The sequence below is a fragment of the Nyctibius grandis genome, chromosome 9 (genome assembly GCF_013368605.1).
Source record: "Nyctibius grandis isolate bNycGra1 chromosome 9, bNycGra1.pri, whole genome shotgun sequence".
NCBI lineage: Eukaryota > Metazoa > Chordata > Aves > Nyctibiiformes > Nyctibiidae > Nyctibius > Nyctibius grandis.
This window is the reverse complement of record NC_090666.1, coordinates 22,300,790-22,313,073: the sequence shown is the minus strand read 5'-3', so window position 1 is coordinate 22,313,073 and position 12,284 is coordinate 22,300,790. Positions and strand designations below refer to the sequence as shown.

The window sequence follows — 12,284 nt, the reverse complement described above, 5'->3', positions numbered from 1 at the left end:
AACCGCAGTTCCCAGCGTGCCCAGCGCCCCGCGCACCCGTATTTAGCTCCCGGCACGCTGCGCGCTGCCGGCTGGGCGGTGCCGCGGGGGCTGCTGGGAGCTGTAGGCTGCGCGCGCGGCCTCTGCCAGCCGGTGGGTGAGTGGGCCCGGCAGGGGGGAGGCGGCGGCGGCGGCGGCGGCGGCGGCGGCGGCAGCGGCGCCGGGGCTGAGCCCGGGGCGGTCTGCAGTGGAGCCCCTGGGCTCGGGGAGGGACGGCGGCTTGCCCCTTGGGCCCCAGTAGGGTGCGGTAGTGGGGTGGCGGGTGGTCCTGAGGAGGGCGGGGGGCCCAGCCTGCGGGGTGGGGGCTGGGACCTCAGTGGATTTGGGACAGGGGAGCCTGGTGCCTGGGAGAGGAGCGGGGCAAGGAGCGGGCCTCGCTTCTTACAGGGTGGTGAGGAAAGCGGCTCTGTGAGTGTTGGACACGCGCGGGGCGTGAGGCAGGGAGTAGATGGAGTGAGGCCAGCTCCTGGGAGGTGTGGTGGGAGCTAGGTCCTTGCTTTTATCTGAAGGTCCTTGACCTGTGAGTGGACCTTTCTCAAGGTGGGAGCTGACTCTGCCCTTTGGCGTTGAGTATGTATCTGCTACATGCTGTGAGATGCCCAGGAACTGGAAGGTGATCACGAAAGGTGGGGTTTTGTTCCATCTTTGCTATTAGGTACCAGAAATATGAAACGCTTCCACATTAGACTATACAGAGATGTATTGCTTTGCCTGCATTTGCTTTTGCAGGGCTGGCTCTGCGGTGCAAGGTGTCTCCCTGTGCTTGGCTCTTTTATTGCTTCTGCTGGGATTTGCAGAGAAGAGTGCTTAGAAGTATAGCAACTAGGGGGTTTCTCCTTTTTCCATATGTTTTATAAATGTGGGACTGGCATGCAAAGCCCCAGCAGTAGTTGTCAGTGTCTGCTTGCTGATAATGGCTTGGTATTGGTCTGACAGCTTTGCCGTGCTACGAGGTTTTTGTGTAGGATCAGTTACAGTAATGCTCAGTCACTAATAATACTGAATTAGCAATACAATAAGCATTTTTTGGGGGAACAGAGTTGAAACTTCCTGTCTCTTTTTGATGTTTTTTTTTGTTTGTTTTTTGGTAGACTGGCCTCCATTCCTGTAAAGAAGCAGGTGCCTCTGTGATTAATTCCCAATGCAATTTTGATTCAGATTTATTGTTTGAATTGTTGAAGATGTCATCAGGACTTACAGAGGAACAAAAGAGAAGAATTGAAGAGAACCGCCAGAAGGCTTTGGCTAGGAGAGCAGAGAAGCTAGCAGCCCAGAGAAGTGGGCAGGTGGGGATTGCTGGACCTCAGGTGAAAGAACAGAGTCCAGGCAATCGGGGAAACTCAGAGGAAGAAAACAATCATGTCAGGTTCATTAGCCAGCACCAACAGAATCCAAACAGTCCTGCTGAGCAGAAGAGCTATCTTCAGAAAGATTATAATCATTACGCTACAAACCAACAGATGGCTGGTTCACATGGAGAGCAACAAAAGAATTGTTCAGAGGACTCGGAACAAGCAAGTGACATTAAGCAGTTCTCTACAACGATCCCAAATTCTCTGAGTTATTCCCATAAACATTACTTGGGTGCTGGTGGCCAGGAACATGGACAACAAGCTTTAATTAATCTTGGTACACTCCAGCAGCCCAAATGCTACCCAGCTTTCAAAAACCCTTCAGAACAATCTCATCCTAGATTAATTGATAACTGGCACCCTGATGGTAGTAAAGATTTACAAAGTCAGAACAAATCTGCCATAAAATATGTTTCACCACCAAGCAGTGCCACCCCGAGTGATTCAGAAATGCTGATAAACACAAGCAGACAAAGGGAAGGAGAAGGGGGAGGTGGTGCCTCTCAGACCAGTGGTAGGATGCAGAAGCTGACCAGCTGTGCTGGTGCAGGCTCTACCTTTGAAGCTGCCTCTTGCAAGAAAGCAAATAGTGTTACAAAAGGAAAATGTGTGAAATATGGGGAAAACCGATTCCAGGTCGAAATAGGGTATAATGCTGAACTCATCGCTGTGTTTAAGAAGATACCAAGCAAAAGCTATGGTAAGAATTTATTGTTTGCTGTTATCTCTGTTTCACACTGAATCGAAATTTCAGCGTCTGCTGGAACCATAGTTGCTATATGCTCTTAGCAGTGCAGCTGTTGCTGGGGTGGAATATGGGGTATTAATGGGGACTGGAAAAGTAGACAGTTGAAATTGGAAAGAAGTTCTGGGCATAAATAGCTAGAGCTCAGATTTAGCCAAGAAATCATAAGCCCTGCTTTATGAACAGCGCTCTGAGAAGTTTAGTGATGGCAGCTGGTCAGATTCTTTTGGGATTGAAGGAAGAGAAGTTATGAATTGGTATGGGAAAATGGGTCACTTTATCTGTAGTTTAGAGTTGATGAGCTGATTCTGTTAACTGGGTTACTGAGAGTAACTCAGAGTAAGCAGTGGAGTCTCCACCTGTTGGCTTGCTTCTGATCTTTTCTCCCTGCCTTTATTTGTTATATTCTACTTTTGGTTCCCCCCCTCCATGTGTTGGTGCTCCCTGTGAATGGCTGCTGCATTCTTCTTGTCTTAGTACTGATGTGCCCTATGGCTTTTTTGGTGTCATGTAGCTGTAAACTTGGACATACTGTTTTTCAGATGTGTGTTGAAAAGTTTGCATAAGTAAACTGAATTCTGTCTTACCTTGCATGAACATTTCAAAACACCACTTTTTTTCTACCCCAAATGATTAATATTCTGCCCTATTTTAGATCCTGCTATGAAAAAATGGAATTTCAGCATGGAAGATTACAGCAGTTTCAGTAAGTAAATGGGTTGTTGAATGATAAAAAATAATCCAAATCTTGACCCCCTTCCCCTGCCTTCCATAATTATTATTTAGCTTTGTTATTGTCTGGAGTAATAAAAGTAGTGCTACTCAAACATAACACCCATCTTTTAGGCATCTAGCTCATAACATTTTTCTGACACTTGGTAGTTGATTAGATAGAAATACTTAATTTTTCACGTAATCTAAATGCCAAGCATAGGTTTAACTTTGTCTATCATTGCTGAATTTTGCAGCCACCAACAAGCCTCGTCATAGGAAAAATGTCTGCTGTGCAGGTACTTCATATGAATCTGTATTGAGAACTGAGTGTGTTCCATTGGCTAATGCTTAATTTCTAGGTCCATTCATGTATTTTCTTTTTAAACAGCTTTTTCTTTTTTTTTACATTTTTTCCTGTTAATTTTTGGTGTTGGAAAAGGAAAAAGGGTAATTCTCTAGGGCTTTGAGTGAGACTGAAAATGAATTTGCCTTTTTCTGGCATAACAAGGATGGGTTTTTTTTGTTTTTGTTTGTTTGTTTGTTTTTTCCCCCCTCTCCTGTCATTTTGTTCTGGAAAGATTGAGAGATGATAGAGGCAAACACTTCAGGTAAGCTTTTCAAAAGCACATTGTATTGAAGCAAGTCATAAATCACTATTGATTTCAGTGGGAACAGAATTAGGCCTGTGTTGAGCACTTTGAAAAACCCACAGTTGAGTGCTGGTATTTTAGCTTCCCATGTGGGTTGCCACACATTTATAATTTAAATGCTGCTGGTTTGCTTGGAGTGTATCAGGTACAGATGAGAGCAGAGTCTCTGCACCAAGGAGCATGCACATGAAGAGGACGGTTTTTAGAAATCAGGCTTTTTTTCTTAAAGCTATCAAATATATGAGTTCTCTGTGGAAAATCCTTGTTGACAAGTGAAGACAATATGTGATCAACATTGGGCAAAGATATCAGGGGAAAAAATACCCTGAGAAAAGGGAACTGTCTTAAAAGGGCCTTGGTTTGAAGTCTTGTAAATGTAAAAATTATTTTAAAACTTTCCACCATTAATTTTATTCTTCTGAATAATGTTGTCCTGTATTACATTTCTTTGTACTATAAATTAAACGTGCAGTCAAGCCTAGAAACAGATGTTGAAATAAGAGTAAAATATGTTTTTTTCCAGTTTCTTTCAGTATTAGTTGTTGAGGTGAGACCTAACGATGCAATGCTAAAACAGTACCATCTAAAATCTTTTGCTTGGTGTATTGGGAGGAGAAAGTCTAAATTGGTGGTTTCCAAGTCCTCTACTTAAAAAATTACTTTCATTTGATGCTCTTAAACTTTTTCTTTGGAGTAGAAATCTCAAATGCTTGGGTTTATTCTGGAAGTCACTTTTTGTTAAAATAAAGTTGGGTGAAATCCATATTGTTTATTTATTAACTGGTTAGGAAAAAAGTGTCTGAATTTCTTTCTTTCTCCCTTTTCTCCCTTGTCTAATCTTAATCACTGAACTTAAATTTGTATGTTTTTTTTTTGCATATCAGTAAGCTGGACTACTTAAAAAGAAGCAGAGTGGATCATGATGTGCAGCTCAATGCTCGAAGGACTGAATCCACCTGGATTTACTCTAAAGAGCTATCGAGTAGGGGAGGTCGCCTCTCTCTACAACTACATGGAGGCAGAATGTGCTTAGTGGTCCTCTTGAGCAGGGATGTTCTGGAGTCTAATGGACTCTTGAGATGTTCATGAATCTTTGTGTTACTGTAGTACATATGAGTTGGAGTGTTGGGGACAAACTTAACTGTTGTGGTGCTGTAAAAATACAAGAAAAAATGATTCTTGTTCCTTAACCATCACAGTTCAGCAATAATAATAAAGACAACACATGGGTATAGATTGGTAGAGAGACACAGGGAAAAGTGTAATGTTTATTAGTGTGGATAGCTGTGGTCCGAGGCTAACAGCTGTAAAATGCTGTTATCCTCAGGAGACTCCGCCCCCAGAGCCTGAAGTTAGGGACGGGGGGCTGTGTGAACCTCCCATGATCCAGGAGGAGACGGTTAGTGACCTGCTGTGCCAGTTGGACACCCACAAGGCTATGGGCCCGGATGGGATTCACCCCAGAGTAATGAAGGAACTGGCAAATGAACTTGCCAAACCACTCTCGATTATCTACCGGCAGTCCTGGTTAACTGGAGAAGTTCCAGCTGACTGGAAATTAGCAAATGTAACGCCCATCTACAAGAAGGGTTGAAAGGACGATCCAGGGAACTATAGGCCTGTCAGCCTGACCTCGGTGTCAGGCAAGGTGATGGAACAGATCATCCTGAGTGCCATTCCACGGCACATGCAGGACAATCGGGGCATCGGGGCCAGCCAACATGGATTCATGAAAGGCAGGTCCTGCTTGACCAACCTGGTCTCCTTCTTTGACAAAGTGACCCGCTTAGTAGATGAGGGCAGGGCTGTGGATGTAGTCTATCTAGACTTCAGTAAGGCATTTGACACTGTCTCCCACAGCATCCTCCTAGACAAACTGGCTGCCCGGGGCTTGGATGGGTGGACTCTTGGATGGGTTAAAAACTGGCTGGATGGCCGAGCCCAGAGAGTGGTGGTGAATGGGGCAAAGTCCAACTGGCGGCCGGTCACTAGCGTTGTTCCCCAGGGCTCAGTTCTGGGGCCGGTGCTGTTCAATATCTTTATAGATGATCTAGACGTAGGAATTGAGTGCACCCTCAGTAAATTTGCAGATGACACCAAGCTGGGTGGGAGTGTCGATCTGCTGGAGGGTAGGAAGGCCCTACAGAGGGATTTGGACAGGTTAGATAGATGGGCTGAGACCAACGGCATGAGGTTCAACAAGAACAAGTGCCAGGTCTTACACTTCGGCCACAACAACCCCATGCAGCTCTACAGGCTGGGGGAAGAGTGGTTAGAAAATGGCCTGGCGGAAAGAGACCTGGGGGTGCTTATCGACAGCCGGCTAAACATGAGCCAGCAGTGTGCCCAGGTGGCCAAGAAGGCCAATGGCATCCTGGCCTCTATTAGGGATAGTGTAGCCAGCTGGTCTAGGGAAGTGATCGCCCCTCTGTACTCGGCACTGGTGAGGCCGCATCTTGAGTACTGTGTTCAGTTCTGGGCCCCGCACTTCAAGAAAGATGTTCAGGTGTTGGAGCGAGTCCAGAGGAGGGCGACCAAGCTGGTGAAGGCTCTGGAGGGTCTGACCTACGAGGAACGGCTGAGAGAGCTGGGGTTGTTTAGCCTGGAGAAGAGGAGGCTCAGAGGTGACCTTATTGCAGTCTACAACTACCTGAAGGGAGGTTGTAGTGAAGTGGGAGTTGGCCTCTTCTCCCGGGCAGCTAGCGATAGGACAAGAGGACACAGCCTCAAGCTTCGCCAAGGGAGATTCAGGTTGGACATCAGGAAAAATTTCTTTTCAGAAAGGGTTATTAGACATTGGAATGGGCTGCCCAGGGAGGTGGTGGAGTCACCATCTCTGGATGTGTTTAAGAAAAGACTGGACATGGCACTTAGTGCCATGGTCTAGTTGACAGGGTGGTGTCAGGGCAACAGCTGGACTCTATGATCCCTGAGGTCTCTTCCAACCTGATTGATTCTGTGATTCTCTCCCCATGTCTTGGCATCATGACAGAGGTGGTTGCTAGTGATTAGTGAGAGAGGAGTGCAGATGGCTGGAGGGAAGTATAAGTCTAACTGTAAGACGCAGTAGAATAAAGGGTGATGGACTTAAATTCTAACAAAGGAGATTTAGGGGTTTGGACTAGATTCCTTCCTGATCTGCTTCCTACAGTATTGTGAATATACAGCATTACTCCTAGAATGAGATTGCCTATCAGACACTGACATGAGGCAGATATTTTTAGATCTTTCTCCTTTGCTGTTTGCAGAAGCACCTTCCCATCTTTTCAGGCGCATACTATTGATCACCATGCCTCTGTCCCTGGAAATATGTAAGCCAAAATGCTGTATGGCTGTGTGTGCAATTTACTGCTGAATGTGGTTCTGCAGATTGCTTCCCCTGGCTTAGTGAACAACGTTTTGGGATTGCTGACAGAGAGGGAGCCTAAAGCAGTGACAATGCTGGACAGGCCCTTGTTCACCTACTGTCACATGTTCCCTCTGCCCCTGCTGTATTCTCTGTGGAAAACCCCACCAACCTGCTCCTCCAGGCCATCACTCTCTCTTTTCTTCATCCCTGTGTGTGAAACCAGGGAGTCATGATTCCTCTTGAACTTGAAGGTGCATGGTTTGTTTGTCATCCTGTTGTTCCTTCTCTTCCCAAAGCATCCTGTGCATCTTTAGTTTATCAGTGTTCTTTGTTATTAATTCTTTTCTCTGTATCTCATGCTTTTCTCCCTAGTGGAAGCAGCAAACCAACTTTCGTCAGTAATTCTGGCACCACTGGAAGGAGAAAATGCAGTCAGCTCGGCATCAGGCTCTCATTTTGCTGGCAGCAGGGTTGATGTGAAATCCCTCTTGAGGATGTGTAAGAACTGGAAGAAACCCTCAGCCCTTGTCAAAGGGAAGTGCATGCTGATCTCTCGCTTGCGGTTTGAGGTTGATATTGGGTATTCTGCAGAAGTGATTGGAGTGTTCAAACAGATGGATTCCAGAAATTATGGTGAGTCTCTGGTTGTTTCTGCTTTATTCTGATGACGTTGTTGGGGCTGCTCTTGGAGTGCTGTGAATGCTTCAGAGGGGAGAGATTGTGAGAGTACATCCCTCTGAAAGAGCATGAGAGGATGTGATTTTTGTGAAGATCTTGATAGCTCCTGTAGTTCTGGTATAGTGCTGTATCTGTGTCCTGCACTTTACTCCGTGCCAGAATATGTCCTTCTGGGCCTGTTAGCCAAGGTGATATTTCAGGACTCAGCATGATTACATTTACTGTTGAGGTGGGATGTGCTGATAATTTGCCAGCAATACAGAGACCATCCATAAGTTCTTGTCTTTATTATCAAACGCAGTTGGACATTCTCATATTTCTCCTGCTTTACTGTGGTGTATAATGGCTGCAACTGCCTGAGCTGATTGAGTTTACCAGCAGCTTTACTGATGTTTTTGAAGCAAGTGGAACTGTATAGCACTTTTTATGTTGGCATTCAGATTTCTATGATAAATATCAGTTTTTCCCACTTGTAATGTGGGCAATGAGGCACAGAGTGATGAGGTAACCTGCCTAGTGTCACAGCAGGTAAGTGACAGCATGGGGAACAAATCCTGGAGCTCTTGTTCTTTGGGTAGGGCCCCACCTGGCTCATTGTGTCTTCAGCTGACTCTGAATTCACTCTTACCTTCCCTGGAAGTTGTAGGCAGGTGCTACCCTGGAAAAAACCTACCAGACAAGTCTGGCATTCATGTTACATTTTGGGTACTGATGAATTGGTGAATTTCCTCTGTTCTGTCCTGAACACATCGTCTGTAGGTTAGAGGTACAATTGAAAGTGGTTGTGTTACTGACTGAAGTCAGAGTTTGTTGGTTACGAATAGGAACCTTCATGCACATTCCTCATCCCTTCTTGCAGTGAAAAGAAAGTGGTTGCCAAAATCCTTGGGAAGTTGGGTTCATTAGTGGTTCATTAGGGGAGCTGACCTTGGCTTGCTCCAGTGATACTGCCACTTCCAGATGTGTGCTCATACTTTTAAGTCTTCTTCAAACTGTTTGCTTAATGTGAAAGCAGAGGAGAATTGATTGCTGGACAAGGTAAGAATTCTTTTAAAGCAGTTCTGAAATGCAGAGGATATGGATGGATAGCCATGTTCTTATGGACAGAGAATTCAGTCTTTTAAAAAAGAGACTTATGACAGTGTTTGTTGTAACTATTGCAGATATGAACACCAGAAAGTGGAATTTCCTGCTGGAGGACTATCCCAAACTCAGTGAGTAGCTGTGTTTCCCTGGCTAGGGCTATTTTCTGGGGAGGCAAATGAATTCTAGCTTCATTTCTTTGGCTAAGCCTTTTCACTTTGGGGAGATAAGTTGCTAACAAACCACGAAGCAGGTGTCTTCCTGTTTTGTCAGACATTTACACTGTTTGCTGAGACTCAAAACTTTATAAATGTGTATTATTCATGGCAGTCCTTTAGGGACCATTGGGAGGGTGGCTCCGCTTTGTCAGATTCTGCACTGAATTCCTGTGCCATTTCTTAGTGTACATGGATGTATTTACTATCGCGAAGTTATTTTTATGGCTTATAACATACAGCAGCTTTACTTGAACTAGGGAGTTGGAGAAGAATGGATTCCTCTGTTCCCACTTGCCAGATTTGAAGAGGTCAGCATGGTGGCTGCCAAGCCTTCCTGTCCTTACAGAAGTTCTCTCTTACTGACTCTTTTTAGCTGTGCTCCTCTTATCCTCCGTGCCAACCTGCCTTGCTCCCTTTTGCATGTATATCAATTCATAAACTGGCACAGCCGCCCCATGCTTTGAAAACAAACACGTATCAGGCTGTTTTATTTCCAGTTCTTTAAGTAGTGTGCACAGTGTTGTGCAATTTCATTTCACACACAGCAAATTTTGTTTTTCAGGTTGGAGCGCTAGGTTTTCAAGTCAGCTGATGATTTCTGTAACAACCAGATCATCCACAGTTACAGTCTGGGTGCTGTCTAGCTGATTTTGTTCAGCCTCTTATGTTAGTGCTGGTAATAATGGCTTTGCAGGCAGCACACAACTTAAGTTTTTAATGGATGTACGAGGCAGGTTAGAATTCAGGTTGCTTCCATATTTGAGGCAAACAAGAAGAGCTGCTTGTTTCTCTTGCAGAAGTGTGCAGGTCTGCTTAAAGCAGAGGTATTATTCTTGAAGCAGAATTTCATAATCTACTAAAATGCTTCGGTGCTGGTTGATGGATGCTTAAAAGAAAGCTTAGCAAAAAAATATTTTTAAGAGAGCATCATATTTTCCCTTGGAAGTGGAATTTAAGTGCATAGTGTTGCTACAGCGTTCATTGCTTGGTAGAAGTTGACCAGTAGAATCCTGCCTTTATGCATCTGTGTAATGCTGGTGAAACTGTGGCTTACTGAACTGAGATGTAGAACTGTGGTTTGTTCTGATTTGTTTTTTTGTTTGTTTGTTTTTTTGTTTTTTTGTTTTTTTTAAATGGATGCCACTTTGCAGAATAATCCAGTCTCAGCAGCATGCTCCTAGCATATCTGCTGCTTAGTTTTTTATGTTTAGTTAAGTTTATAGAGTGCTTTGAGATGAATAGCATTGCACAAATCCGAATATTATTATTCATCATCCTAGTCGGCCTGCTGTGTTTGCCTTCATACTTGTGTGAGGGTATGTGGCTGTGGAATTTGATTGGGGTAAGCTTCAGAAAGATAATAAAAAAGGTGCTATACACACATCCTTACAGTGTGACTGAGTGTTTCAGAGCTGAAATGCTGTGCTTAGAGTAGTTTTTCTCCAGCATGGGCTCCTGCTTCCACGAGATACCAAAGCATGTTTAATAATTTAGTATCTGCATGCTCCTATGATGCATGTCTTAATAACATTAGTAATAGTTGTAGGGTTGAAAGCCACATGGTGGGGCCTTGCAGGAATGTCAGATCTTGAAAACAAGTGAGTGTATCTTGGTGGAGACTATTATGAAACTCCAGGATTGGGATGTTGACAGGCCCTGATTTCAGTGAGAGCTGATGATCTCTCACAATTTGCTAAAAGGGCCTTTTCTATGTGCAAAAGGCCTGATCCTGTAGCATGTGCTAGGCAGTCTGAGCAAACACATCATCTCCCAGTCTGTCACTCTCTCGGCCATGCTGGCTGGCAGTTGTATACATCGCATAAAGTATTCAGAATCCCACAGATTGGAGGAAAGCAAAAAAAAATTCCATAAATATTCTTACTGGGTGTAATTTGTGGGGGCATTTGAGGCTTCTAGCACGTGCCTTTTTGAGGAACAGCATTCGCTTTGTGCCTGTTTGTTTACCTATGTCAAAATAAAAAAAAAAAGACAAGACTTTTAAAAGGCTAGTTGCCATTTCCAGCAGAGATATCTCTTAGCTGGAAACTGTTTGTAGAGGTTAATGTCTCTTTGCCTAGTTCCTCAGTCATCTTTATATAAAGGTCACTTCAGTAAAAAATGTCTGTTGGATGAATCATGCTGGTGGCACATATATCTTAATCACTCTCCCAGCTCATGTACAGAACAATAGCAACAGAATTATCAGTGAGCAAATTGTAGCAATTATGCTAACACATAGCTCAGTCTGTGAGTGTAATAACAAGCTTGTGCTGTACTTCGGGTGGAGAGAGTTCCTGCTATTGAAGTATAAATTAAACTGGAGAGTTTAAAAAGTTTGGTCATTGCCCAACCACAAATGGAAATCTTTTCATATGTATATTTCTTGGAATTGCTTTCCCTCTTCATATGGCAGGGGTCCATCCTGCTGCTTTCCTCTTGGAGATAACTGAAATAAAAATACCTAACTGAATTCTGGAAGTGCATTTACTGCTGGTATAGGGAGTTCTTATTTCACTTATTTTTGCAAACAGAGTTGTTTTATGTCTTCCTGACTTCATATACAAACCAACCACTAAATAAAAAAAGGTTACTTCCTGCAATAAAGGATCTGTGCACATGCATTTGTGTTCCTAGTGTAGAGGTGTCTGTTGTTTCTCAGTCAGTGGTCAAAGATTGATTATTAAACATGTTTTCCTGTCCTAGCTCACTGCATGTTTTAAACTGGTATTTGTTTTCATAGAAATTTACTGTTGGATTAAAAAGAAACACTTCTATCTTTTTGGGATGGGATAGAGAGGCTGCTGGAGGGGGCTGAAATAAGGTTGTCTAGGAGGAGAATTGTACTGACACTTTGCTTGTTGTGATGAATGGGTTGAAAAGATGAAGGCCCTGAGGTCTTTGCATAATGGGGGCTGGGGATCCCTTTAGTTTGACTGGGAAGGTTTTATGCTGCAGATAAATTTGAGAGGCTTCATGGGTGAAACAACAGTAGTGGTGAGGGACTCAAGTGGCTGCCTGTGGGCTGGTTCTGGCCCACAAGCTACTTCTGTCCAGGAGAACAGCAGTGGACACCAGCTGAGCAGGGAGTTGCTGTTGGTGCCATGTCCATGAAGGATGGCTATCAGAGCGCTGCTAATGGTGGTACAAGAGCAGTTTCTCTGAGTCTTGAGGTGCTTCCTGTTTTCTTATCCAAACGTGGTAAACAAGGGTGATAAAGTGGAGACACAGCCAAAACTGTGAATTTGGGGAACAGGAGAAGAGAGTTTTCAAAGCTGAAGATGTATGATATTCTTTATGTAACTGTCTCAGGTCACTCCTGATCACTCAGGGATGGTGGGGACCTCAGAGGTGTTTAATGCAGAATCCCAAGGTCAAGGTAAAGATGCCCCTGCCTTCTAGGTTTCAGGAGCTCTTTTGTTCAAATCCATACTTCTGTTTCTGAGTAAAGTGTGCCCT

At 44.2% G+C, this 12,284-nt stretch overlaps 2 protein-coding genes across 2 annotated transcripts in view; both read left to right on the top strand.

Annotated features, from left to right (window-relative positions):
• The window catches only part of RPL37A (ribosomal protein L37a), a 259,950-nt gene that overhangs the window by 201,550 nt on the left and 46,116 nt on the right, over positions 1 to 12,284 (top strand). The gene's annotated exons all lie outside the window — the stretch shown is intronic.
• Positions 457 to 12,284, top strand: part of SMARCAL1 (SWI/SNF related, matrix associated, actin dependent regulator of chromatin, subfamily a like 1) — a 48,148-nt gene continuing 36,320 nt past the window's right edge. The window contains 5 exon segments of the mRNA XM_068407354.1: positions 457 to 665; positions 1,131 to 2,091; positions 2,792 to 2,842; positions 7,222 to 7,482; positions 8,691 to 8,741. Of these exon segments, the coding sequence (XP_068263455.1) occupies positions 1,221 to 2,091; positions 2,792 to 2,842; positions 7,222 to 7,482; positions 8,691 to 8,741 (1,234 nt within the window). The 5' untranslated portion in view covers positions 457 to 665; positions 1,131 to 1,220.